General features: G+C 51.2%; 1 protein-coding gene across 1 annotated transcript; it reads left to right on the forward strand.

The window, feature by feature from the left end:
* The first annotated feature begins 3,551 nt into the window (after positions 1–3,551).
* On the forward strand, positions 3,552–22,350 carry SENP3 (SUMO specific peptidase 3). The gene is made up of 11 exons (XM_063138639.1): positions 3,552–3,713; positions 6,393–7,378; positions 9,809–10,111; positions 10,591–10,702; positions 12,104–12,251; positions 15,488–15,535; positions 16,161–16,238; positions 17,618–17,755; positions 18,101–18,184; positions 19,419–19,469; positions 21,886–22,350. The coding sequence occupies exons 2-11, from the start codon at positions 6,406–6,408 to the stop codon at positions 21,994–21,996; spliced, it is 2,046 nt and encodes a 681-aa protein (XP_062994709.1). The 5' UTR covers positions 3,552–3,713; positions 6,393–6,405; the 3' UTR covers positions 21,997–22,350.
* Positions 22,351–27,824: the final 5,474 nt, after the last annotated feature.

Here is a 27,824-nt window from a genome sequence, read left to right on the forward strand (position 1 = left end):
TCCTACGCTTACACTGCACCCTAGCTCTGTCCACTTCGTTAACCCAAACTGAAGCCACCAGGCAGAGGAAGAAACAGATCTGGTGACATCAGAGCAATGGGGAAAGTCACCGTAAATCAACACTTCGAAAAAACACAGGTTTGTGAGGAAAAGCCCAATGTGTCTACAAGTTGGTGGCTGCGTCATATAAGCCATGGGCACAACTGTGCAGCCACGATGGGGTATAGAATCACAGAATAGCAGAGTTGGAAGGGGCCTACAAGGCCATCGAGTCGAACCCCCTGCTCAATGCAGGAATCCACCCTAAAGTTGTCCAGCTGCCTCTTGAAGGCCTCTAGGGTGGGAGAGCCCACAACTTCCCTAGGTGACTGGTTCCATTGTCGTACTGCTCTAACAGTCAGGAAGTTTTTCCTGATGTCTAGCTGGAATCTGGCTTCCTTTAACTTGAGCCCGTTATTCCGTGTCCTGCACTCTGGGAGGATCGAGAAGAGGTCCTGGCCCTCCTCTGTGTGACAACCTTTCAAGTATTTGAAGAGTGCTATTATGTCTCCCCTCGATCTTCTCTTCTCCAGGCTCAACATGCCCAGTTCTTTCAGTCTCTCTTCTTAGGGCTTTGTTTCCAGACCCCTGATCATCCTGGTCATCTTCTGATCATCTTCTGTTTCCAATGGAACACTTGCATAGACCTGGAATGAGTTTTTCTACTCCTTCTCATGTTGGAGAGCATTTGGTTTCCAAAACATGCTACAGTTTCTCTCACACCGGAGCGGGAGTCCTGAGCAGGCAAGAAGGGCTGAGCTGTGGAAGTGTGGCTCAGATGTGGGCAGAATCTGTTTTCTCCTGCAACCCACCACCTCAATGCCATCAGCTAAACCCAGGTGCAAAAGCAGTGAGTACAGGTGGTGAAGCCAAGGTCCTTTTGCAACCTAGGAGGCACATGCTGGGATGACCTACATATTCTATATGCTATACTAAGGGTGGGCAGTGTCAACATGCCCCCAGCACCCTTTTCTTTAAGTGTTTCTTGGGGGGGGCACCCGTTTCCTACCCCACCGCCTAACTTTTATTCTTTTAAGCTACCACCTTTTCTTACTGGCAGCTGTGATTGTTTTGAAATTGGTTTCTGTTGCTTCAAAGGAGTTCTTCAATGTGTTGGGACTCAGTCCTCACCTCTGAACTCCATCTTTTGGGCAAGTTACTTGTTCTACCACACCTCCCAGGGTAGCCATTTTGCGGTGGCGCCCAAGACAGTTTAGTAAATGGTGAAATGTTGTTGTGCCCTTGGACCAAAAAGGTTGCTTTCCTTTGTACTATATTTTTCAGCCTTCCCCAATCTGGTGCCCTTCGGATATGTTGAGACTGCAACTCCCATCATCCTGCAGTCAGCATGGGGCTTAGGGAGTGCTTTGCTGTACAGTATACCTATAGCAAACTCATTATCTGAGTACGAATTCTTCAATCAAAACCACGTGCACAAGAGGGAGATAGCAGTAGGCTTTGGGAATCCCTGAGGTTTGCAGAAGTACAAAACCATAACGGGTGGGGTCGAGGGGACACTCAAAAACAGCATGCTTAGTGTTTGCAAAATGCTGACAGTCAGAGTTCCCGGTTCTTGTAAAAGGCAACATGTTTTTGTCCAGTTTCCTGCCTGCCATTTCAGTTATGGTGTGTGTATGTGTGTAACGGTGCATTCTGAAAGAAGGCATGGCTGGCTGAAAGCACAAGCCTTCCACAAGTACATTGTGCAGCTATTCTGCCTGTACTTCCTCAACAGATTTGTTTTGGGGAAAGCTACAAATAGAAGATGACGATCTCTGAATGTCCTCTCTCCAAATAAAAAATTGTGAACGAGGCAGTGCAATTGCACAATAAAAGCCTTGTCCGGAAGCACCACAGAACAGGTTACAAAGCTCTTAGGCGTTTTTCTGCCGCTTGTTGAAAGCGCTGGCTTGACCTCTGGATTGGAGAAATGGCCTATGACCCAGTTCGTACATCACGCCGACAATTCCTAGGTTGTTTAAGGTAGGAACTGCAGAGACAAGCTGTGAACATCCTCTTATGCAAAGGCAAAAGAAGACTCCCTACTATAAAGGGGGCAAATGAATTCGTCAGCGCAGCCCTATTATTCATTTCCTCTCATGGGACAAGGGGAGGAAAATGGCCCGTCCCTCGCTCACCTTGGGCTTCTAGTCAGACATAGCAAGTCAGCAGGCTCTGGCCCATTCCAAGACCTCACAATGTCCAAGCCATTTCTGCTTTTAACCCAGCAGCAAATCATGGGTTAACTCTGGATTTTTTAGCTCATGAACAACCCAGAGTTTCTGGGTTCACACATCACAAAATAATGCAGGAATGTGGTGTTCCTGTTAATTAAAAATGAAAATGGCTCATGTTTGCTGCTCATCCCCAATGATTCCTGAATTAAAACAGCCCAGGAGTTGCCGCCATGACGCATGAACCAGATCACTGATTTCTATGATTATGAGTCGTGTGAAGTGCTATCCTAATTTGGCAGGTAGGAATGTGTATGTGTATACACCTCTATATGTGTAGAAAGAAAAATGTAAGCAGGGAAACGAAATGATACAACTGTTGATAATAGCACAAACATGAAGCTGATTGATGGGAGATTCAGGACAAATAAAAGGAAGTAGTTCTTCACACAGCGAACAGTTAAACTATGGAACTCACTACCACAAGATGTAGTGATGGCCACCCATTTGGATGGCTTTAAAAGGGGGTTGGATAAATTTCTGGAGGAGACGGCTGTCCATGGCTACTAGCCCTGATGGTTGTGTGCTATCTCTAGTATTCAAGGCAGTAAGCCTGTGTGCACCAGTTGCTGGGGAACATGGGTGGGAGGGTGCTGTTGCACCATGTCCTGCTTTGTTGGTCCCTGGCCAACGGCTGGTTGGCCACTGCTGAGCAGTGCTGGACTAGATGGACCCTAGGCTGGTGCCCTGCAGATGTGTTGAACTACAACTCCCATCATTGCCATCCAGCATGGGAGTTGCAGCCCAACACATTCATAGACTGTCAGGCATCCAAACACTAGTTGGAGAAGGATGCGCTGCCTACTGAACTGGGACTCAGCACCCTTGTTACTCCCAGCACCCACAGGGTGCTTGGCCTGAGTGGCTCCATTTCCCATCATGCCCTGCTTCAGCAGATGACGTCAGCGTTGTCACTACTCTGAGGGCAAACCAGGGACACAGAAGAGTTCGGGATATTCGCCTGAGGAGGGGGAAACTTCGCTTTATTCGTTTGTTTATTCATGTATTTAGTTCTGAAGCACTGGTCGGGGTGGGTGGGGATGGGGGGGATAAGGAAGGCGACGGTTGGAACTGCCATAGCGACCATAAACACAGAGGGGCGCCTGTAGCGCAGCAAAAATGCCCGGATGCTGCCGCCGCCGCCACCGCCTCCTTAAATGGGCGGATTCCTAGCTTTGCGTCGTGACGTCACGCGCCCCGAGCGGGGTGACGCGGCACTCCCCCTAATCTCCCCGTAGCCCCGCCCCGCCCCTTCCTCCAGACGCCGGCTGATGACGCCTTTGGGCGGCGCCGGCAGCCGCGGCGGTTCTTGAGGGAAAGAGGCGGCGGCGGCGGCGGCGCTGGGAGCCGGGAGCCCAGGCGAGAGAGGCCCGCCCTCTCTCCCCCCCTCCTCCCGCTCTCATTCCGCCGCCCCCGCGTTCGGGCTCGCTGCGGCACACGGTGAGGCGTCCCCGCGCGGGCCGGGCCCCTCCCCCAGCTGGGCCCCCTCGGCCTCCGTAGGTACAGGCCCCCCTCCCCCCTGGACAGGGCCCTCCCTGCCCCCCTCCCGCCGCGGGCAGGCTCCCTTCCCATCGTCCCTTGCGGCAGCGGGGCCCTCCTCCCCCCTGCCTCGGATCCCCCCCCCGGTCTCCCCCCTTTAACCTTCCCAGCCACGCCCCCTTTCCCAGCCTCCCTCTTTGTATTTGGCTTCGCCCCCTCCTGCCCTCCCTCCTTCTACCAAGATAGGGGTCTCCTGGTGGGGGGGGGGCTTCCTCCATCCCAGCAGCCCACAAGTCCGCGTAGGCACGGTGGAGCCCATGGCCGCCAGGCAGGCAGGAGTCCTCCCCCACCCTCCCAGGGAAGGGGTGCAAGGCTAGGCTGGATGGGCCAATGGTCTCACTCAAGCATCACGTGGTCATGTGCGGAGGGCCTCGCTCATTTGGGGGTTGGCGGCGGCAGAGTGGTCCAGCAGCTCTCCTGGGCACCCAGGAGGTTCAAAGCGGCCAGCACCTCCGGTTAAACGTCTCTGGGTAGCAAGCTCTCTCTTCCTTTGCCTGTGAGACCCTGCAGGACTGCGGTCCATCACAGTGCCGGGGGTAGGCAGAAGGTAGGTCTGGGTCTCTGGGTGCTTTGCAGGAGAACCGCCAGGATGTCTGACGCCCAGCTGCTTAGTGATCACTGCAACAAAAGGGCTCCCTGCCCGCCCTAATTTTTCTCCTGAAACAGAGAAAGCTTGCAGCACCCAGGAGTGCATTTTGGTGTGGAAGGGCTGTAAGTTCTGTTGAGTTCTGGCTCTCAAAACAAATTCCCAGGCTCAGGATATTTACATATTTATTTATGGCATTTTTAATGCTACTCAATATCCAAAGCTCTCTGGGCAGTTCACACAACTTAAAACCGCCCAGAGAGCTTCTGCTATTGGGCGGTATAAAAATGTAATAAATAAATAAATAAATTCAAAATATAAAACGAACAGCATGAAAACACGATATAAAATACAATATAGAAACACAACCAGGATTCTAAGTGCAGGCTCCCTGCACCATGCTTGAGTTGATGGATCTCAGGGTTCCTCCCACTAGCTCACCGCATCCAGCCCTCTCCAGTCGAGTGAGAGTAGAACTTGCCTCTGCAAACCAGGTTTCAAATCTCTAACCTCCTGGGGAGTCCCTGGAGAGTCTCAGGTCTCTTCATCTGCAAAATAGTGACTCCCGGTTTTATTGTGGTGGGGAGATTAAGGTGGTTACAAAGCACAGAGAATATTAAGGAAGCTGCAAAGCGTGGAGAGTATCTAGCCTTGTAGAAAAAAACTATTTGATCTCCAGTCTTGTCTTCAAACTCGTATGCTTGAACTCATGGCCTTCCACCAGCCCTTCTTAGGGACAATACAAGGGAATGTACATTGTACATTGATGGCGCTATATAAATAAATAAATAATAATAATAATAATAATGAGGTAGTGATCCCCTCATCCAGTGAGGCTGTGGAATTAGTGAATTCTTGCATGCTAGTGATTTCTCCAGTCCAGGGTCAGAGACAATCTTGTTCAACTCCCTGCCCTTCAGCAGAGTTTTCTGCATCTTTCATGTTACACCCATACTAATAGTTTGAGTAAAGCTGTCCAGATATCTTGAGCAGGTGACCCAGTAGGTAGGTGAATGCCAAACCTTCCCACACAGTAAGTCTGGGGAAAGCTTCTCCCCTGATCTGCCAGAGAGAAACGTGTGTGTGTGTAGTTTTAAGGTCCTTTAAGGTAGATTCCTGCATTGAGCAGGGGGTTGGACTCAATGGCCTTGTAGGCCCCTTCCAGCTCTACTATTCTATGATTCTATGATCAGGAAAAACTTCCTCACTGTTAGAGCAGTACGACAATGGAATCAGTTACCTAGGGAGGTTGTGGGCTCTCCCACACTAGAGGCCTTCAAGAGGCAGCTGGACAAGCATCTGTCAGGGATGCTTTAGGGTGGATTCCTGCACTGAGCAGGGGGTTGGACTCAATGGCCTTGTAGGCCCCTTCCAACTCTACTATTCTATGATTCTAGTTTAAAAGCAGTGGTGGGAGGCGTGGAAAAAAGTCCCTTGTCTATTTGAGATGCAAAGAAGAAAAACACGGGGTTAAGTTCTCTTGTTTCCAAGCCGTGGCTCAATGTGGGAGGGCACATTTGTAAACGGTTTAATAGAAAAGACCCTCAAGAGGCAAAAGTTATCTCTTTGTTGTTTGTTCCAGAAGGATGGAAGAATACTGTGTGCCATCTACATTTCCAAGATAGCAGTGTGGATGCATGTAGTCCTGGAGCTGTGTGATTCTACATCCAATTATTGGCTTATGTGGGGTATTTTATTGTTAAAAACAAGTTTCTAATTCTCTAGTATATCTGCACTGTCCGTCAGAATCCTGGAGACCAAAGCGAGGGCAAAACAAGAACTGGAATGGGTGTTACAGCCACCTGAGAGTGGTTCTTCAGTGTTCTGTACTCTTCTGTTTTCAGGGCTAAGGGAAGTAGTACGTTTTATGCTAAATGAGCAAATTTTTGATGAATGGAAGCAACTGTTTGGTCCGTCAACTCTGCTTTCTGGACATGCAATCCCCTCCTTCTGAATCCCTTTTGGCCAAAGCAAAATTTCTCTCTCTCCTGCAGGCACATCGGAACCATGAAGGAAACCATTCAGGACAAGAAGTATTGGAGGCCGTCCGCGAGCCTCCGCGACCCCATGGGGCATCAGGACAAGTTGTGCCGGTCTTCCCGGGAATGGGGTGAACCTGAGCACAAACACAGTGGATGCTTTGAGGGGAGCCAGCACTTGGACTACACCAAGAAGCAGCCGCTGGGCTGCGCCCCTTTATCCTCCAACAGCGATGAGGAAGAAGAAGGAAAGTGGGGGCTCCCCTACATGTCCAGCTGGGGAATCTCGAGGGGCACCTCTGACCCAGCTCAGAACACAGCCGGCAGGGGGAAGGTGGCCAGGAGCGGCGGGCGAGCCTGGCCCTTCGAAGTGGGAGCCAGCTCTCATTTCAGAGGGCGCCCACCGCTGCTGGGGACCTCGAGGCGGCCCTACCTCCGGCGTCGGCGTCGAAACCAGCGGGCCATGCGGGCCTTGAGCATGCTCCTGTATTCTAAGAGCTCTTTCCATTGGAAGCTGTGGGGCAGGATGAACTGCAAGGGGCGCCGCCGGGGAGGGACAAAGCGGGCCCGGTCCTCCCTGTCCCTTTCCCCCGGCTCCCAGCCCGATGACGATCACCTTCCGGTCTACAAGATGAGCTGCCCCTTGGGGGAGGAGGACTGCCAAGGCGGAGCCAGGCGGAGGCCCTGCCCTGCCCGTTTCAAGCCCCGCCCTTCGGAGGCCCACCTGAACTATGAGTTGGATGGGGCCTTCCCCCCCGCTTCATCCGCGCCTCAGCCGTCCCGCCTCGGCTTGCTGGGAGCTCTGATGGATGAAGCCTCCCCCTACCCTCAGTATGTGGAGCTGCGGAGGGTCAGTTTCGACAAAGACCCCGGCATGATGGAACTGGAGGAGGAGGAGGAAGGAGCTGCTGCCATGCTGAAGTACCCTGGCGGGGGGCCCCAAGTCTCCCCCAGGACTAGGAAGATAGGAGAGGGAGAGCACAGCCTGGACGGAGACGGAGGTAAACTTCAAAACAGGTTGCTGCCGCCGCCTGTAAATCCATTTCAGTGTTTGTGGTATTAACCGAAAAGCAGGGCCGTTGTCACGACAGAAAGGCTGTGTGTGTGTTTTAATGAATAGGCTCACTTAGCCATCCTCCACCTGGTACACCCCAGATGTGACGGGCTTCAAAGGAATACAGACTGGGACAGTTGCATTAAGTGGCTCTTTTGGCTGGGGATGATGGGAGTTGCAGTATAACACCTGCAGAGGATGCCAGCTTGGTTGGGGAAGGTGGGTCTATCTCTGAACTGGGATATTGTTCCTCCATACACAGAGTGGGACATCAGCATGGTGAGCAGTGTGAACCGGAAGGGGCCCCTTGTTCATCTCTGGCCTGGGCTATAAACTCCTGAGGTTGCCCGTAGGCAGGATTGGGGAGCCTCTTTCAGCCCAAGGGCTAAATTCAGTTTCAGAGAAGCTCTCGGTGTGTGTGTGTGTGTGTGTGTGCATTATTCCATGGTGGGGAGGGGGCGCTCAAAATACCAGAATATCGGACGTTAAGAGAGCGAGTCTATGGCTTCTAGGCAAAGTCTGGGTGGGGGGTGGGGGATGATCAGATAATTCAGATTCCTGGATCAGAGGTCAGGCACGGTGCTCGGACCCCGGGAGTTCAAGCTTCCCTCCCCTTTGCAGCCAGTGTGAAGAGAAACTGCACCTGCTGCCCCTCCTAAGCCGGAAAGGGGGAGTGCCGAGGGAGGGAGGGGGCTGGGGGCGGCTGGCTGACGCTGTATCCAGAGGCCTCCCAGCTTCCTTCCCTCCCCCTCCATAATGCCTAGCAAAAAGCCCATCTAGCTAAATTTATATTTATTTATTTATTACATTTATATACCGCCCCACAGCCGAAGCTCTCTGGGCGGTTTAAATTGCAGAGCGGGAGGCATGACGGAGGCGAGGATGGCCACCACCACGCCTCCCGCTCTGCACTGGATGCTCCTCAACCTCTTGAGCGTCGAGGGTGGGACTGATAGGATCACACCCTAAAGCTCTTACGGTCAGGAGCTAAGCCCTAGGAGAGGCCTTTTAATGTCTTGGGAGTGAGCGAAAAACGGCCCAATCGTCAGGACTCTGGTTGGTTGCTGGAGAAAAAGACATGGGGCTAGGCGAAGGCTGCATGGCCAACTGGGGGCCCCAGGAGGGCTGGCTTGGGGCCCCATCTCTGCCCTTAGGCAGATCACTTTCTCTCTTTCTGCTCCCAGTATGCAATGTTTGGTTTGGATGTACATTTATATGAGCAGGATAGCTGGGAATAAATATATGTGAATGAATCCACTGCCTCGAGGCTCTATAAGAACATAAGAAGAGTCCTGATGCTGGATCAGACCGAGGGTCCATCCAGTCTAGCACACCATTCACACAGTGCTTGTTCACACAGGGATGAACAAGCAGGACATGGTGCAACAGCACCCTCCCGCCCATGTTCCCCAGCAACTGGTGCACACAGGCTTGCTGCATCTGATACTGGAGGTTGAACTTAGCCATCAGGGCTAGTAGCCATGGATATCCGTCTCCTCCAGGAATTTATCCAGTCCCCTTTTAAAGCCATCCGAACTGGTGGCCATCACTACATCTTGTGGTAGTGAGTTCCATAATTGAACTATGTGCATTTAACTGACAACTTCACAAGGGGGAAGAGGCCCTGGGAGGCAAGAGGAGAACAAGCAGATCCAGGTATCAGTGCCTACGGAGTGTCATGTCATTGTTACAAAGGCCAGGTGGAAAGGGCCCGGAGAGGCCATTCTGGGGGCAGTGGGGGGGAGGAGCCATCGGTCTCCCCCTGGTTGGTTGGTCGAGGGCCCCTTGCTGTCTGCTCTCTCCCCTTGGAAACCCCATGGGGCACTGGCAGCCTGTTCCATGGTGGAAGCCTTTCTCGGGATGCAAAGGGTCCCAAGTTCCATCCCTGGCAGCATCTCCTGGAAGGGCTTTCGGAAGCAGGCTGAAAGTTGTTGGTTCCAGCAGGCCTTTGGAGAATCATCTGGCCCTAGCCTTCCTCAACCTGGGGCGCTCCAGATGTGTTGGACTGCAACTCCCAGAATGCCCCAGCCAGCTGGCTGGGGCATTCTGGGAGATGCAGTCCAACACATCTGGAGCGCCCCAGGTTGAGGAAGGCTGGTAACTGAATGACTTATAATTTTGTTGTGTATTTTAAACTTTTTCTTTTTTTACAATGTATGTTTTAAACTTTGTAAGGCTGCCTTAAGGCCCAGTATTGGGCAGAAGGTGGGATACAAATAATAATAATAATAATAATAATAATAATAATAATAATAATAATAATACCAGCAGTCTGGCTTGGTAGAAGGCGGCTTCCACGTTCCAAATAGGAGGGCGTGGTGACGTGGGTTATTGTGAGGCCCTCCAGCCCTCCTCCCCTCTCTGTCCCCCACTGTAGGCCCCATGGATGCTCTGCCCAACGGTTTCGCCCCCCTGACTCCCGACGGCGACCTCTGCTCCCTCCCCGGGGTCACGGACGCCACCATCCTCATCAGCAACGTCTGTAGCATCGGGAGCCACGCGGCCGAGGAACTCTTCCAAGGCCCCCGCGACAGGGACAGGCTGCTGGATCCGTCTGGAATCAGGCTCGAAGCAGGGGGCCAGCAGGTGGAGTTGGCTGCCGAGGGCGGCCAGGAGAGGCCTGGCGAGAAAGCAGTGCAGCACAGCCCGCTGAGGGAAGAACACATCACGTGTGTGCACAGTAAGGCCTGTGTGTGTGTGGGGGTGTCTGAGTGGGCGGAGGGTTACATCAAGAGCTGCCCCTCTTCTGTGGCAGTTGTGCTCCTGAAAGACTCATCCAGGCTGGAGCAGATGGAACTAGGTTCTCCTGGGTTATGTGGCTGATTGGCCAAACCGGGTCCATTTCTGTCCAGCCCGCTCGGCCCCGCGGTGAGACTAAAAGGGCTGTGATACCGGGGTGGGCTGTGTAACACGGCGTGCTTTCTCAGGGCTGCCTAGAAAACCTGGGATAGTTTGCGTTGGGGTGCCAAGGTTATCCCAGCACATGGGATGCTCAGTAGAGCGGAGCAAGAATTTCCGGGGCTGCAGGCTGCGTCGCCCTCAGGCTCCTGCCCGTCCCGCCCGCCCCCCCCCCCCTTATCTCAGCTGCTCTCCAGTTCCAACCACGTCAAGCCGAAAGAGGCTTGTGTCACTTCAGCTTTCCTCTGTCCTTCCTGTCAGACATCTTGGACGAGTTCCTGCAGACGTACGGCAGCCTCATTCCTATCAGCGTGGACGAGGTCGTGGAGAAGCTGGAGGACATCTTCCAGCAGGAGTTCTCTATGCCTCAGAGGTACAGCCTTTCTTTGCTCTCCTCTCCCCATCCGGCTCCTGGCCCGGTGCTCTGTCTCTGGCAGGGGGCAGCCCGTTGCCACCTGGGAAGCGTCGATAGGCAGGACGACGTGGGGAGGGTCGGCGGCTGGAGGTCGATACTCTCCGGGGATCAGGGCTCCCGAGTTTTCTGGGAGTTGACGTTGATGGGCTGGTTTGGGTGGGGGGAGGAGCAAGAAGCCTGGGCTTCCGCGCCCTTTGGAAAGGGAGCGTGGCCTCGTTCCCTGGAAGCCCAGCTCATGCCCTCTTGATTGAGTTGTCTTTTAGCACCTGGGGCTAGCTTAGGGATGAGGAAACTTTCGTTGGGTACAGTAACTGCATATTTGTTTTTAACCTAGCTTTTCAGCCAAAATGGAGCCCAAAGCTGCTTACAGTTAAAATGTGCACAAGAGTCCAGCATGATTAGGGATATATTGGTCTGTATTGGAGGGATGCGGGGAAGCTGGACAGCCATCAGTCAGGGGTGCTGTAGGGTGGATTCCTGCATTGAGCAGGGGGTTGGACTCCATGGCCTTGTAGGCCCCTTCCAACTCTGCTATTCTAGGATTCTATGATTAAGAGAACTGTTCTGCCCCCTACATGGCCAGACGATCTGAGTGCGGATTCCGCTCTTTCCTGCAGAGGGAGGGGGCAGAAGCAGCTGTGGGCATAATTAAAGGGGCATGATGGGAAGTGGAGGCAGTGCTGGAAGCATAATAGTCCAAATTTGTCAGACTTAATGCTTTTCAGAATTCATGTAGGAATGCGGGGCAGGAGCAGGTCAAAATCTTTGGGTGCCAGCTTTGCAATTTTAGGGTAAAGTACCTCTGACTCCTTAAGCCTGCCCTGTTTTCCTAAATATGAGGGCCCTTAACACGATCCGTTTTATTTATTGTATTTCAGGGGTGGGAGCGGTTTTGGAGAAGTTCTTGGGGACTGTCTATCAGTGGTGGGTGGGGCCAAAGTCAAAGGGGTGGGGCCAAAAATGAAAAAAACAAAGAACCACCCTACCAGCACCTTTCAGGCTGAAGCCCTTTTTGCCGGTCACTAAAGTCTTAGGAGAGGCATTTCCGCTTTTAGAATGGGTGAAAAAAGTTTACAAAACAACGAACGGTTGAGAGAAAGGGAGTGGGGTGAGCTGGGGAACCCTGAAGGGCTGGACTGGAATCCCAGGAGGGCTGGATTTGGCCCCCTAAGTCTCTTTAGGGGCACAGGGAAGGGGTGCAGAGCCTCATTGCCTCTGGAAGGACTATACCTGTGCTTCCCAGGTGCCGGCAAAAGGCCACTCGCTGCCCACCCAGCTCTGGACGCTCCCACCTATTTAAACACTGAGCCCATGTAGCAACGGGACTCTTTCCTCACCGGCTTTCTTTGGGCCCATCAGGAAAGGCCTGGTGAACCAGCTGATCCAGTCCTACCAGCGAATGCCGGGCAATGCCATGGTGCGGACCTTCCGGGTCACCTACAAGCGCCACGTCGTCACCATGGATGACTTGCAGACGCTCTACGGGCCGAATTGGCTCAATGACCAGGTACGCTGCAGAAGGGGGCAGGGAAAGCCTAAGGGACGGGAGCAGCAGCAGCGTTTGCGTGGAGGAAGCGAGATTACTGGAGTGGGAGGCTGATGCAGCAGACGCTTACTACCACCAGCACTGCAAGACTGCGTTAGGTTACTGCAGTGCCTTTCATGATGGTCTGGAAACCTCAGGCCACAGCTAGACCTAAGGTTTATCCTGGGCTCGTCCAGGGTTCGCCCCTGCCTGAGCACTGGATCCCCTGTGTGTCACCTAGATGAACAGGTTTGACCCCTGGACGATCCAGGGATACACCTGAGGTCTCGCTATGGCCTCAGTTATTGCAAAATATGGAAGCGAGGGTGCTGGCCATCTGGGCGTTACATTCTGCCATCTGCACTGGCTCCCAGTTTGTTCCAGGCCCTAATCGTAATCATAATCACTGTTACCCACCTCTCCCTCTGGATCGAGGCGGGGTACAACACAAATGCAAAACACTATAAAATACATATCACTGATTAAAACATAAAACTACTACATTATTAAAAAGCAGCACATTATTAAAAGGCATCTTAAAATTCGAGTGGGTAAGCCTGCCGGATGAGATCCGTCTTTATGGCTTTTCTTAAATGCTAAAAGACTGTCAAGTTGACGAATCTCCTCCGGCAGGCCGTTCCACAGTCTGGGGGCGGCAGAAGAAAAGGTCCTCTGGGTAACAGTTGTCAGCCCAGTTTTGACTGACTGGAGCAAAGCCTTCCCAGAGGACCTGAGTGTGCGGGGCGGATTCTACGGGAGAAGACGATCCCGCAGGTAGCCTGGACCCAAACCATGCAGGGCTTTAAAGGTAATAACCAACACTTCATACTTCACCCGGAAACTAATTAGCAGCCAGTGTAGTGATTTTAAAGCTAGCGTAATATGGTCCCCCCCTAGATGTACCTGTGGCCCACCTGGCTGCTATATTTTGCACTAGTTGAAGTTTCCAGACGAGGCACAAAGGTAGCCCTACGTAGTGCGCATTGCAGAAGTCGAGCCCTGAAGTTAGCAGCGTGTGCACGACCGTCTTTAGGTCTTCCGACTCTAGGAAGGGGCGCAGCTGGTGTATCAACTTCCAGGGCTTGAGGGGGGGCACGTTGGCTCTCCGGGAACCCTGTGGGGGCTGTAGCCTTCTCCCGGCGCCTCCAGAAGTGGCTGCCACCAGTGAGATCCCAGCAATAAGCTCCCAAACAGCATTTTGCTGAGAGATGTGGTGCATGAAGGGGGGCAGCCCTGCATGCTCTGCTTTTCTGCAGAAACAGTGGTCCTGCCTGTGCCTTGTTTCCCAGCAGAATCATGGGGATTTTAGGGGCAGCAGTGGTGGAAACTCGGGGAAGCAAAAACCATACTCAAGAGCATCAGAAGAGCCCTGAGGCTGGATCAGACCCTGGGTTCACCTCGTCCAGCACTCTGTTCACACAGGGGCCAACCAGCCGTCGACCAGGGACCCACAAGCAGGACACGGGTGCAACAGCACCCTCCCGCCCATGTTCCCCAACAGCTGGTGCACACAGGCTTACTGCCTCTGATACTGGAGGGGGCACATAACCGTCAGGGCTAGTAGCCATGGATTAATAGCCTTCAACTTGAGGACACAAATGGTTGCGGTGGGCTGTGTGTTCCCACCCCTGCTATAAAGTTCTTCATGGCTTGGGATCCCCCCAGCTGAACGACTGCTTCTTGCCAGATAGCGTTACCCGTGCCCTGTGATTATCCTTGGAGGCCCTGCTCCAAGGGCCCTCTGAGGCGTCGCAAGGGGCTACTCATGAGCAGACCTTCTCAATGGCAGCCCCTCCGTTATGGCATGCCGTCCCCAGATTGAACTCTTGGGGGAGTTTTAAGATCCCAACAGTATATGTTGCTTGCTATGTTTTAGTCTTTGTTCGTTTTAAATGGATCTCTACTGCTGTATTTAATTTTGATCCCATGTATCCCATTGTGTTGTCTTTGTATTGATGTTCATTTCCCTGTGAGGTAACTGATATAAGGCAACTAATAAACTGAAAGAATAACTAACTAACTAATATGATGTTGAGAGCTAATTGCTAAGAAACACACCTAAGATATTATAGAGCTGGAAAAAGTGCAGAAAGGGGCAACTAAATGATGAAGGGGCTGGAGCATCTCCCCTAGGAGGGAAGTTTACAACAGTTGGGTTGGTTTAGCTTAGAGAAAAGGTGAGTAAGGGGAGACATGATAGAGGTGTACAACATTGTGCATGGTGTGGAGATTGTTGACAGGGAGACATTTATCCCTCCCTCGAAATACTAGAACCCGAAAGGGTCACCCCATGAATCTGATTGGTGGGAGATTCAGGACAAATAAAAGGAAGTCCTTCTTCACACAGCGCAGAGTTAAATTATGGAATTCACTATCACAAAATATAGGTATGGCCAACAATTTGGATGGCTTTAAAAGGGGGTTGGATGAATTCCTCGAGGAGAAGGCTGTTGATGGCTCCTAGCCCTGATGTTTATGTGCCACCTCTAGTATCTGAGGCAGTAAGCCTGTGTGCACCAGTTTCTGGGGAACATGGGTGGGAGGGTGCTGTTGCACCCTGTCCGGCTTTGTTGGTCCCTGACCGACAGCTAGTCGGCCACTGTGAGAACAGAGCATGGCACTTCTTCCGTTCTTAAACAGAGGTGGCCTTCGGGTACACCCCCCACCCCACCCTTTTCTCTCAGCCTAGTGTCTCCATCTGTATTATGGGGATAGTAATACAGGCCTACCTTACAAGGCTGTTTTAAGGGTCATTGGGACAATGTACAGAAATGGGTTGCAACCAGAAGTGTGGGCAGCAGGTAGATTGGGGCCTGCTGGTTAATCTCTAGATAATTTTCAGCTACTCTGGAAGGCGGTTCTGACTCCCACCTGTTTAACAACAGCAACAGCAAAAAGGCCTTTTGGGTGTGCTGAATTAGGCTGTTGGAATCCTTGCTCTGTAGGAACTCAGGTGTAGATTTTTACCTGTCTGTGCAGGTCATCCCAGTGTAATGGGATGGTAGCTGGCTGTGATCCAGGAGTTACTGTTTTTGCACCTGGCTTTGGCCGGTGGGCCTCAGGGTTAAAAAAAAACATAGGGTAAAAAAAGATTCTGCCAGCCTGACGCCTGCTGCCTTACTCAGGGAGTCAGGTGCCTATGCTGTGTGTGTCTATATCACGATGATAATATTTATGGCTCCTTAACCCACCCACTTCATTTCCCCCCGCCTGGGCAGGTAATGAACATGTACGGGGATCTTGTGATGGACACGGTGCCGGAGAAGGTGAGCTTCTGGTCCTGAACTTCCCTCTTGACAGGTAGGCCAGGGCGTTAAAAGGGACATGGAGAATCAGTCAGCTGTGTAGGTTACAAACAGGCTCAAGCGTCCCCTCCTTTTGCTACGCTTTGCCAGGAAGTGCTCTCTGTGGGATAAGTTAGGTCTGGATCGAATAGAGGGAGGCATTCTTCAGCTGATGCGTTGTGAACATCTCACGGTACCACCACCATCTTCAGAATTTCTAAGGGAGAGAAGAGGAAAATCGAAAAGAAAAAAAAATGGATTTAAAAATATTAAGTGGGTTCCGCTTAAGTTAAAAGTGGATTGCAAATCAGGCAGTGTTGAAGACCACTAAGCTAGCTGACCAGATCCACTGTCATTCTGAGCAACTACCACTTGATGGTGCTCCCAGAACAGCCACAAGGTGCCACTCCTAACTTCCTGGTAAGCTGCAGGCTGAGGTCTCGTGAGTCGTTTTCACTGGTGGTGAGAAGTTGAGGCCTCTGGCTTCCTCCTGGACTGGCTCTGCCACTCCTCCTACCCGTCTCCCCAGCCCAGCCCTCCCGGCCTTCCGCTCCAGTTCCGCTCTCTTCTGTCTTCCAACAAACTCTTTGTTTTTTTCCCCCACCAGGTACATTTTTTCAACAGTTTTTTCTACGATAAGCTACGAACCAAGGGGTATGAAGGAGTGAAGCGCTGGACCAAAAATGTGAGTTGTTGCCGAGAACCTCTTGTCTGCAATGGGGCTGCAGGGCTCAATGAACGCTGTCGGTCGCTGTGGGCGAATTAGAAGGGAAATGCCATTTGTAATATTAGCTAGTTGAAATCATTGGAGATCAGATGGGCTGCTGGAATCCAATTCTTCTACTTTAGTGTTTGAAAAAGCTTTAATAGGAGCCCCATAATTCTTCTAAAACAAATGAAGGAAAAAAGGGATGCTATAATTCCAAATTCGTTAAAAGTGGACTCGGTGTAATAGGTTATTAAGACCACCAATTTCACCCTTAGAATCAGAAATTGAGGAATTGGATTCAGGTATGAATTTAAATCTGGAAAAAAATGATTTATTTTAGATATGAAGAATTCAGTTATCATAGAATCATAGAATAGCAGAGCTGGCTGGGGCATTCTGGGAGTTGTAGTCCAACACATCTGGAGCGCCCCAGGTTGGGGAAGGCTGACTGATATAGATGGATTTGTATATCAGACACCATAAGGCAGCCTTCTTCAACCTGGGGTGCTCCAGATGTCTTGGACTACAACTCCCAGAATGCCCCAGCCAGCTCTGCTGGCTGGGGCATTCTGGGAGATGCAGTCCAAGACATCTGGAGCGCCCCAGGTTGAGGAAGGCTGCCATAAGGAATTAACGTCATACATAGCTTCTGCAGCTTGGGAATGCAAATAGTACCTTCAATAAAAGAACGAGTCCTATAGTGCGGCGTTTTGCCCTCGTGTCCAAATGACACATTATGTTAGGAAAACAGACAAAGATAAAATAAATTCATGAAAAACTGGGAAATGCTTTATTGTTTTTTGTAAAAGAAACAAGGACTTACTTGAACATGCAGTTTTTCTTTTCGTTTCTGTAAGCTTATTAACATTAAGAAATGGGTAAAGATTTTTTTAAAAAAACCTGCTTAATTTCTGAAAATGTAACATAAATAAGAGTAAAGGGAAAAAGGAGAGGGCAGCTGGGGTTTGGGGTGGGTTTTTTTGGTTTTGTTTTGCTGCTATCGACTTCTAGTGTCCGTAGGATTTAACTGTTTCACTTAAAAAAAAAATAGTAGAAGGAAGATGGAAAGAATTAACTTCAGAGGCGCCCTAAAACAGCCTTCCCTAACTGTGGGTGTGCTGGTTGGGGATGATGGGAGTGGTAGTCCAACCCCAAAACCTTAAGCACAATCCCCAAATATGTGAGAAGCAGAAAGGCTGCCTCTTGTTTCATCCTGTCCCAGGACTGAGCCACAGCACGGACATCTGGTTCCGAGGGGAGGATTTGTGTGTGGGGTGTGTGTGTGTGTAAACAAAGGCTGGTCTGGGAAGCGGCTGTTGAGTTCCTCTGGTTCCCCCCCCCCCCCCCCCGCACAGGTGGACATCTTCAACAAGGAGCTGCTTCTCATCCCGATCCACCTGGAGGTTCACTGGTCTCTGATCTGTGTGGAGGTGAAGCAGAAGAAAATCACGTACCTGGACTCCCAGCGCACCCTCAACCGGCGGTGCCCCAAGGTAAAAGGAATGGCCGTTGCGCTCTTCCTGTAGGCATCGCAGCCACTGTATGTTTGGACCAGCCTTGAAACTGGCTTTGCAGTGGCCAACCACCTCCCGGCCCTTGGAGTTAGTTCCTTGAAGGGAGAATCATGACGGCTGACTGCAAGTTTGGAGTGGGCAGGTGGGCCTCCTTGGAGGAAAGTGCATCAAAGGCTCAGTAGTTTTCAGGGCCTCCAGACAAGCAGCAAGGTGTGTGTCCTGGGTGAGAGTGGAGTTGCCTAGCTGCCTTAGAGGGGACTGGGAACTGGACTTCAGGCGCATAGATGTGCACACACTTGAATCTGACTGTCTCCTCTCTCCCAGCACATCTGCAGATACCTGCAAGCTGAAGCAGACAAGAAGAACCGTCCAGACTTCAGAGACGGGTGGAAAGGGGTTTTCCAGATGGTGAGTGTCCCTCCCCGCTGTGTCCTGGCCTTTGCAGCAAGCCACCCCCCACCCCCCAAGAATGGAGCCCATACTCTGTGTAGAGCCAAGTTACTGCAGATTGGGTTTGGATTCCATCTTGGAGTGGTAACGAGCTCCGAGCTTGTCTGGTCTGAACAGTGACCGGCGTCTGCACCGCCTTGCTTGTGCTTCGTCCCACGAGGATGGCCTCAATGCTGCGGAGCGCCACGGAGAGATGTATTTAAGGGGAGAAGTCTGGTCTACCCGCCAGCTCCTCACACACTGCTGTAGGCCATGACCCAAAGAAGGTGCCTGTGAATCTCCCAGGGGCAAGGAGGGCGGCCCAAAAAGAAGGTGCTTGCCTCCCCTGGCCTGCCTGCCTTCTTCCCCTGTCCAAGATGGCTGTATGATTTCCTCCTGTTGCTTGGCTATAACCTCGTGAACGTTCCGTGTCCTCCTATAAGCTCCTCCTCCCTCTGTGGCGGGAGGAGAAAGAAGTCGATGACAGAGTGGGGTGTGTGGGGAGACCTTGGCCAGCCACACTGCTGTTTGTTTCCTCACAGCGGTTTTCCAGCTAAGCCTGAGCCCTGCATCAGCCTGCCCCTACTTGCTGCCCGCTGGAGGGATTCTGGGAATTGTAGTCCAAAGCATTTAGTCGGCACCAGGTTGGGGAAGGTGGTTTAAACAGTGCAGATGGAAATACCAACACAGGTGCAAGGGAAAGACAGGGAAACGTAAGCCACCAGCACCTTGGGCTGACTTGACCCAGAGGTGGGGGAGGGAATTCACTTCTGACCCCTGACAGAAGGGTAGAAATCGGCCTGATGCCAGGCCAGGCCCTTGGTCCCCCTGGCCCAGAGTTGTCTGTCCTGACTGGCGGGTCAGGCGCAGGTTGTTCACATCACCTGCTTTACCTGTACCTGACCCTGTAAGACCGGCTGATCAGCCGAAGCCAGGAGCCTGAGCTCTCCTCCCTCCCCTGCTGGGCCAAAGCCTGCAACAGGCATGGTCAGAGCAAGGAGTTTGACCTGGATTGGTGCACATGCAGGGTGCCCTGAGGTTTAGAGAAAACGGCAGAGGTGGGGCATAGATTTTGGTGGGTACCTCTTCTTCCTAATCGACCCAAAAGGTGAGGGACATCCGTGGCTTCACAGTGGCAGCCCTAGACAGCGGAGGGCCCCTCCTTGCTCCTGTCTCTGCTGTGGTGTGACTTCTGCTTTGTTTCTCCCCTTAGAACATTGCCAGGCAGAACAATGACAGTGATTGTGGAGCTTTCGTCCTGCAGGTGAGGCCGGGCTCTTGCCCTTTCAAAACAGCAGCAGGCACCTCGCTGCCCTAGATCTAGTGTCCTCTTCTCTTCCCTCCTCTCCCCCCCCCCCCCGCCCACATCAACAATACACTAAAGCAGCCTTCCTCAACCTGGGGCGCTCCAGATGTGTTGGACTGCATCTCCCAGAATGCCCCAGCCAGCTGGCTGGGGCATTCTGGGAGTTGTAGTCCAACACATCTGGAGCGCCCCAGGTTGAAGAAGGCTGCACTAAAGCCTTGGCTGGAGGGTTCCAGGAGCTGCGGTCCAAGGCGTCTGGAGGGCACCAGGTTGGGGAAAGCTGCCATAGGCATGCGTGTCCCAGGTTGGAGTTCTGCTGGGCTTTGTCGTGATTTCCCATCAATGTTTTTAAGCAATAGCTGTCTGCATTCCCATAATTTCTGTGCAATTGGAGAATTTAACATGCAGCACTCTGAAATACCTTTTTTTTTAAAAGTCAAGCTCTTAAGCCTGAATGCTGCAGAGATTTTTATTTATTTATTTATTTATTTTTATTTATTTATTTATTTATTTAGAATATTTATATACCGCTCCCCATTGAAAAATTCCGGAGCGGTGTACAAGGTAAAATGAAAATAAAAACAGAATAAAACAGTTAAAACAACATTTAACAAGAAGCAAAAACAGAAGTCCAAGGCTGCATGTTAAAGAAAGGCTTCTTGGAATAAAGATGTTTTCAGGAGGCGCCGAAAGGAGTACAAGGCTGGTGCCTGCCTGACCTCCAGAGGCAGGGAGTTCCACAGGAGGGGGGCCACCACGCTCTTCCCTTATTTATTTAATGTAGTGATATACCATTTTTTTCAGGTGACCCTCACAAAGTGGTTTATTTTATTTATTTATTTATTTATCATATTTATACCCCGCTCCTCAGCCAAAAAAGGCTCTCAGAGCGGCTTACACTTAGGAAAAAAGACAGTCCCTGCCCTCAGGCTTACAGTCTAATAAAGACATGACACACAAGGAAAAGGAGTCAAGGAGGGAGGGAGGGAGGAGAGACAAAGAAAGAGAGAGAGAGAGAGAGAGAGTCCAGCAGGAGCAGGCCCCGATGTTACTTCTGCCTGCTCCTGTCCCCTCGGTCCTTCTTCTTCCCCACAGAAGCATTCATTTAACCAGCATTAACAAAGCTATAGCAATAAAAAAAACAGGATTCCCACCCACCCGCCCACCCAAAAAAGCTGGATGTCCTCTCCTCTCAGGGCCCGGTGTTCCTTGACTGGCCCTGATGTGGCACCAAGAACAAGACTGTGGACAGCTCTTCTGCCTTCCTCTCCTCCCCTCAGAGCAGGGCAGTCCTTGAAGGGGAGGCTGGCTGGCTGGCTGGCTGGCTGGCTGGCTGGCTGGCTGGCTGGCTGGCTGGCTGGCTGGCTGGCTGGCCGGCCGGCCCCTGTGTGCACAGGGAGGTCCCCGTAGGCTCTCGGGAGCCATTTGGGGAGACAGGACAGCGGGAATGCTGAGCTGCGACCGGAATTTGAATAATTGTGGCAAGAATGCTAGAAATCCTTTTTACGTGGAGAATTTGAGTTTATTTTGGCACAGAGCTTTTTCTCCCCCCTCCCCCTTCTTTAGTTCCGATTTGTACACTAAATGTGCTTTAAAATATCTAAAGAAAATGTTCTCGTGCGTAGCAATTTCCCATTAGACCAGAGTTTGCACACCTAAACCCTCTCTCTCTATTTATGGGTGTTTTAACAACCCAAGGGTGGTGGTGAATGCTCTGAATTCTGCTCCTTCATGCGCCCCCACCCCAGGCGTGGGGTGTCCACAAATGTTGGCTTACCAGCTAAGTCATATTGTGGGGCTGCCTCTGAACTCCACGTTCTCCCCTGTAGAGAGGGTGACGCCTATCCCGCTGGGGTTGGGGCCATTCTCTCGGCCTTCTCCAAAGCTCAGCACCGTGACCCAAGATCCCTCCTTGCCTCCTCAGTGGGCATCCTGTGTGGCTCTGTGCCTTCACCTGGGGATGTGTGGGTTTGCAGGAGCCCTGATTCCCACCCACCCACCATCTCCCTTCAGCCACCTCCGCTTTGAATGGGGTAGAATGCCCACGGCGGCCTCTTCTCCACCAATCCCACCACCACCACCTTATGTCTTTCTTTGGATTCCGCTTTAAACTTTTAAGAAAGCAGTCTAAAACTGGCGCCTTTCTACCCGACGGGTTCTGGATGAGCAGTTACCTGCTCCAGCCCAATCCGTCTGCTACTTTGCTGGGGTGCGTGAGGCTGTTGCCCTTGCAAGGATGTTGCGGGCAAACTGTGTATCAATAAAATCACATCTAGCTTATAAGGTGTAGAAACTTCTGAAGACAGAGAGGAAGTATATGTTGCTAATCTCTTCTTTTTTCCCCTGCCCCCTTCTCTCTCTCTCTCTCGTGTAGTATTCCAAATTCCTGGCTCTGGGCCTCCCCTTCACATTCACGCAGCAAGACATGCCGAAACTCCGCCGACAGATGTACAAGGAGCTGTGCAACTGCAAGCTCATTGCGTGACGGCCTACACACACTCAGACACACACATCCACCGCCTCGGACAAACGGATACTCTACCCTCCCTCCTTCCTACAGCTGGGAGCAGCACCCCCCACCCAGAAGCTCTGCCTCACCTTGCTGGGATGCAGGTTCAGATGCCATCAGATCTGGGGTGTATGCAGCACGGGGACTCTTAGGTCACTGGAACTCTGAGGTTTGATAACCGGACTCATTTGGGGGGAGTTGTTTTTTTAACCCAAATTACCAGCCCCCCCCCCTTTCTTCTCTTCCTGGTCTTTTTTGTTTTGTTCATATTTAAACCCAACACAGAGTGACAATTCTCTGGGTTGGTTATTTTGGGGTGTGGGGTGGGATTAGGGGAGGGTGGGTGGGTTATGTACCTAACATGCCCTCTGCAAATGTTCCACTCCAGATTTGAAAGAGAGAGAGAGAGAGGGCATTGAGTCCTAAAATACGGACCAGGAAGGGAGGGGGGAGGAATAGTCAAACTCTCCCCCCCCCCAGTCACATACACACTTTTCTCTCTGCTTTATCACCCTGTTGGTTACTTGTGTTAGTGGATATTGTATGTTTTTTTTCCCCCAAAGGGAGAAGGAGTTGGAAAAGGGGGCGGGGTGGGGGTGAGGGGTGGGAACAGGTTTATACACTGGGGCCGAGATAACTGAAACAAGCATTTTTTTTATATGATGGCTACCATTGTGGGTAATAAAAAAACCATTCTTTGGAGAAGCATGCAAGTGCAGATGGACTTTTCTGCCTTCCCTCCCTCCCGGTGCCTTCCACACAGCCGTGCCAAGGCGTTCTGGGCACTCCCACTGGGCCAAGCAAGCACGGGGCATGCGCCAGGCCTTTGGTCTGATTCAGAATGGCTCTTCTTAGGTTCTTAGGGCTCCCTTTCCAGAAGCTCCTGACTCACAACGTACTTCAAGGCTTGCTAGAACCAACTTGGCTTCTGCCGCCTGTTGCCTCTCCTATCTCATTTCTACGCTGCTTGGAGGGATGCCCTGGGCCCACATACTGCGTCTCCTTAGGGTCCTGTACGTGTGGAGTCACGTCAGGTGAGGGGGATGTAATTTGTAGCCCTTCAGATGTTTTGGCCTCCAACGGCCATCATCCTGCACTGTTGGCTATGCTGGCTAGGCCCAAAGGAGTTGTAAGTGTGGTGTAGTGGCTAGAGTGTCAGACTGGGAGTCAGGAGATCCGGGTTCTAGTCCCCACTCGGCCACGGAAACCCACTGGGTGACTTTGGGCCAGTCACAGACTCTCAGCCCAACCTACCTCGCAGAGTTGTTGTTGTGAGGATAAATGGAGAGGAAGAGAATTATGTACACTGCCTTGGTTTCTTTGGAAGAAAAAAGGTGGGATATAAATATGATAAATAAGTATTTGGATGGCCACGGGTTGCCCACCACTGGCCTAACCCAAAACCTGAGAGTAATGGTTAAGTTAAAGGATTGCTTCAGTTTATTTATTTATTGCATTTATATCCCGCCCCATAGCCGAAGCTCTCTGGGCGGTTTACAAAGGTTAAAAACAGTAATCATTAAAACAAATATACAAAGTTTAAAAACAAAAAGCATAAACACAGTTGCACCTGTTGGTTCTGAATTACTATTATCATTATCATAATTTCTATACTGTCCCATAGCCGAAGTTCTCTTGGCCGTTTACAAAAGATTAAAACATTAAACATTAAAAATCAATATACAAAATTTAAAAACAACCTAAAAACAGACAATATACAAAGATAACAACCATTCAAAACAACTTTGAGCGCTCTGCCAAAGAGACATCAATTAAAACTCAACATATGCTGTTAAATGCCTCAGAGAAGAGGAAAGTCTTGATCTGGTGCCGAAAAGATAACAGTGTTGGCCTCATCAGGTAGATCGTTCCACAATTAGAACCCAGATCATGGTGCCAGTGGCGATATCGGTAGCTGGATGGGGAAACGGCCTTGTGAAGCTTTCCAAACCTGACACGTTCTGTATGTGTTGGACTGCAATTCCCACCCAGCGTGGGCATTCGCTATTGCAGTCCACAACCCCTGGAGGATTGTCCCTTTAAGGGCTGGCTGTGAGCACACATTAACCATAACCTGAAACACACTTGGTTTTTTCCAAGCATTTTTTTTTCACATGATGTGTCCAGCTGTTCCTTTGTGGGGGAGTCCTTTCACAAGAGCATTCTTCTCATGTCGATACATAGTTAAAAATATATTAAAAAACCACCCTCAAATATATTTACCATTGCATAACTAAAGCAACCATTTACAACATTCTTTAGGCTAATATAACAAATCAGATGTAAAAATTTAGAATTTTAAACTACTAAAATATCCACACCACGCTATCTTAACTAGCCCATTTAAAATCTGATGAAGTTCATAGAATAATAGAATAGTAGAGTTGGAAAGGGCCTCTAAGGCCATTGAGTCCAACCCCCTGCTCAATGCAGGAATCCACCTTAAAGCATCCCTGACAGATGGTTGTCCAGCTGCCTCTTGAAGGCCTCAAGTGTGGGAGAGCCCACAACCTCCCTAGGTCACTGGTTCCATTGTCATACTGCTCTAACAGTCAGGAAGTTTTTCCTGATGTCCAGCCGGAATCCGGCTTACTGTAACTTGAGCCCGTTATTCCGTTGATGGATAGCTGGATGGAAATGTTGAGCCCAGTACATGGCTGCTTTGAAAAAGGCAAATTGCATGTGAGGCATGATTAGGAAAGGAATTGATTATAAAACTACCGGTATCATACTCCCCTTGCACAAATCTATGGTGTGACCACCCTTGGAATACTGTGTATAGTTTTGGTCACCACAACTAAAGAAGGATGTTGAAAAAAGTGCAGACAAGGACAACTAAAATTATCAAGGGCCTGGAGCAACTCCCCTTTGAAGGAAGGTTACAACAGCTGGTATTTAGCTTAGGGAAAAGATGAGTGAAGGGAGACAGGGTAGAGATGTCTGGTATTATGCATGGTGTAGTGAAAGTGGATAGGGAGACATTTTTCTCCCTCATAATATTGGAATCCATTGGGGTTTTCCCATGAAGCTGATTAGCAGGACAGAGAAAAGGAAGTTTTCACACAGTTAAGCTATGGAATTCACTTCCATACGATCTAGTGATGGCCAACAATTTGGATGCCTTTAAGAGGCGTTCGGCAAATTAATGGAAGAGAAGGCTATTCCAGTGTCAGAGGCAGTATGCCTAGGTAAACCATTCCTGGGGTATATAAGGAGGAGTGTGCTGTTGTGTTTGTGTCCATTGTGATAGCTGGTCGGCCACTGTGTGAGGAGAATGCTGGACTAGATGGACCCTTGGTCTGATCCAGCATCAGGGCTCTTGTGATGTTCTTAATCTAGAGCAGCCTTCCTCAACCTGGGGCGCTCCAGATGTGTTGGACTGCATCTCCCAGAATGCCCCAGCCAGCTGGCTGGGGCATTCTGGGAGATGAAGTCCAACACATCTGGAGCGCCCCAGGTTGAGGAAGGCTGATCTAGAGCTTTTCTAAAAAGGATAAACTTGAGAGAGAGAGAGACCCAAAGCACCTGTATACGGAGTCCAATGTGTGCAGAGACATCCTGGCACCTTCAATTGCAAAACGATTTATTTATTTAAACTACTGGATTACAACTTTATACCCTGAGATCTCCAAGTGGTTTACATGAAAAAATACAATATAAGAGCCAATTTAAAAACAGTATAAACTATATAATTTATAAATGTAGAGCAGAGTGCTGCAGTTACTAGTCACGAGATGCTTGAGCAAATAGATGTATCTTCAAAAGGTATCTAAAGGTCTCAGGTCCTGCTTCTTCGACCCCATGTGAGAAAGCATTCCAGAGGGCAGGTGCCACTACTGAGAGGGCCCTGCTTGTATGCTGTTGGCTGTGGAAAGGCCAACAAGGCCTCAGGATCAGAAATAGCAGAGTTGGAAGGGGCCATCCAGTCCAACCCCCTGCTCAATGCAGGAATCCGCCCTAAAGCATCCCTGACAGATACTTGTCCAGCTGCCTCTTGAATGCCTCTAGTGTGGGAGAGCCCACAACCTCACCAGGCAACTGATTCCATTGTCATACTGCTCTAACAGTCAGGAAGTTTTTCCTGATGTCCAGCTGGAATCTGGCTTCCTTTAACTTGAGCCCGTTATTCCGTGTCCTGCACTCTGGGAGGATCGAGAAGAGATCCTGGCCCTCTTCTGTGTGACAACCTTTTAAGTATTTGAAGAGCGCTATCATGTCTCCCCTCCTTCTTCTCTTCTCCAGGCTAAACCTGCCCAGTTCTTTCAGTCTCTCCTCATAGGGCTTTGTTTCCAGACCCCTGATCATCCGGGTTGCCCTCCTCTGAACAAGCTTGTGTTGTAGCATCTTGTGTAAGATGGTGCTGGCCTAGATGTATCAATGGTTTAAAGACAACTTTCTGTAGGACGTGACTCAAAGTGGACTATGGTTTCTCATGTTCTTCATGGGTTATGCCAGTATCTGAGCCTGTGTGCACCAGCTGCTGGGGAACATGGGTGGGAGGGTACTGTTGCACCATGTCCTGCTTTGTTGGGCTGGTTGGCCACTGTGTGAGCAGAGTGTTGAACTAGATGGACCCTCAGTCTGATCCAGCATCAGGGCTTTTCTGATGTTCTGAAGGAAATGTAAGGTGAGGGGAGCGCCTTGGATTATCCCTGAGCCTGTTGGAGCAAATGCACGGGGTGTGGGGAGGGGTGTGTGATTGGCTGAAGGGAGATGAGTGAAATGTAGGAGGCGAGCGTTGTAAATGTCGGAGGACATCTTCACAGGGGCCTTCTCGGGCTGAAGCTCTTCTCCACAGCGTGGCAGATGCCCGTTCCACAATAGGCTAAAACAGGCCCATTGCACCTTGCTGCTTCCCAGGGCATCTTGTTGAACATACCTGTGTGTATAGTGCTCCAGGAGGAGAGGAGGTACTTCTGCTGGCCAGTTTCACTGCCTTTTCCTTGACTCTGGCTCCACTCCCCCCCCCCCCCAGTGACTCAGGGGTGACTCACCACTTGCAGTGCTAACCTTCCACAACTGCCCCCAGGGTGAGTCACTTGGGCAGCTTCATGCCTAAACAGGAATTCGAAGTTGCGCCACCCCTGCCGGTAATCCTCCACCGCATCCAGATGGAAACGCAAAGCCTCCACCTGCCCTCTCCCTTCCTAGAGGATCAAGGGGGGGTTAGGTCCCTGTTTGGGGCAACTCTGCATCGTCCGGGGCCTCTTCAGGATGGCGCATTTGGCAACAGATCTCGTCCTTTTGTGAGGTTTAGTGCCCTCCAGGTGTCTGGTGGGGGATTATGGGAGCTGTAGTCCTCCCATCCGGAGGGCGCTGGATTATGGAAGGCTGGTTTAGATGTTTATATTGGTCTGTGTGGGTGCTGCTGTACATCGCTTGTAGCCCGCCGCGTCCTCGGGAGCACAGCCTGTGCCTCTCGCCCTGCCCACCGCGGATGCCTGCGGGCTTCCCGGCGTGGACGAGGCCGCCGGGAGGCCTGGCTCTGGGTCTTCTGCCCTGGAGGCCTCCAGGGCACGGGAATCTGGGCCATGGTCAGCTCCGAGAGGGAGGCCCGGCCTGCTCCCTCTCTCTGCCACGGGGGGGCCTTTGGGGCGTCCACTGCTGGGGGGGGGGCAAAAGAGGCCTTGGGAAAGTGCGTGCGTGGATTCCTGCATTGAGCAGGGGGTTGGACTCGATGGCCTTGTAGGCCCCTTCCAACTCTGCTATTCTATGATTCTAAGTGGGGGGGGATTGGGTAGAGCAAAGCGGGGGCCCTCCTCCCCTTGCACTGGACGAGCCATGTGTTGCACTGCAGCCCTCGG

The sequence above is a fragment of the Elgaria multicarinata genome, chromosome 11 (genome assembly GCF_023053635.1).
Source record: "Elgaria multicarinata webbii isolate HBS135686 ecotype San Diego chromosome 11, rElgMul1.1.pri, whole genome shotgun sequence".
Lineage (NCBI taxonomy): Eukaryota > Metazoa > Chordata > Lepidosauria > Squamata > Anguidae > Elgaria > Elgaria multicarinata.

Excerpts from the sequence above, each read along its gene's own strand:
- SENP3 (XM_063138639.1), top strand. The coding sequence starts at position 6,406 with ATGAAGGAAACCATTCAGGACAAGAAGTATTGGAGGCCGTCCGCGAGC. Across the intron at positions 7,379-9,808 it reads CAGCCTGGACGGAGACGGAG|GCCCCATGGATGCTCTGCCC; the intron begins GTAAACTTCAAA and ends CCCCCACTGTAG. Across the intron at positions 17,756-18,100 it reads TCAACCGGCGGTGCCCCAAG|CACATCTGCAGATACCTGCA; the intron begins GTAAAAGGAATG and ends CCTCTCTCCCAG.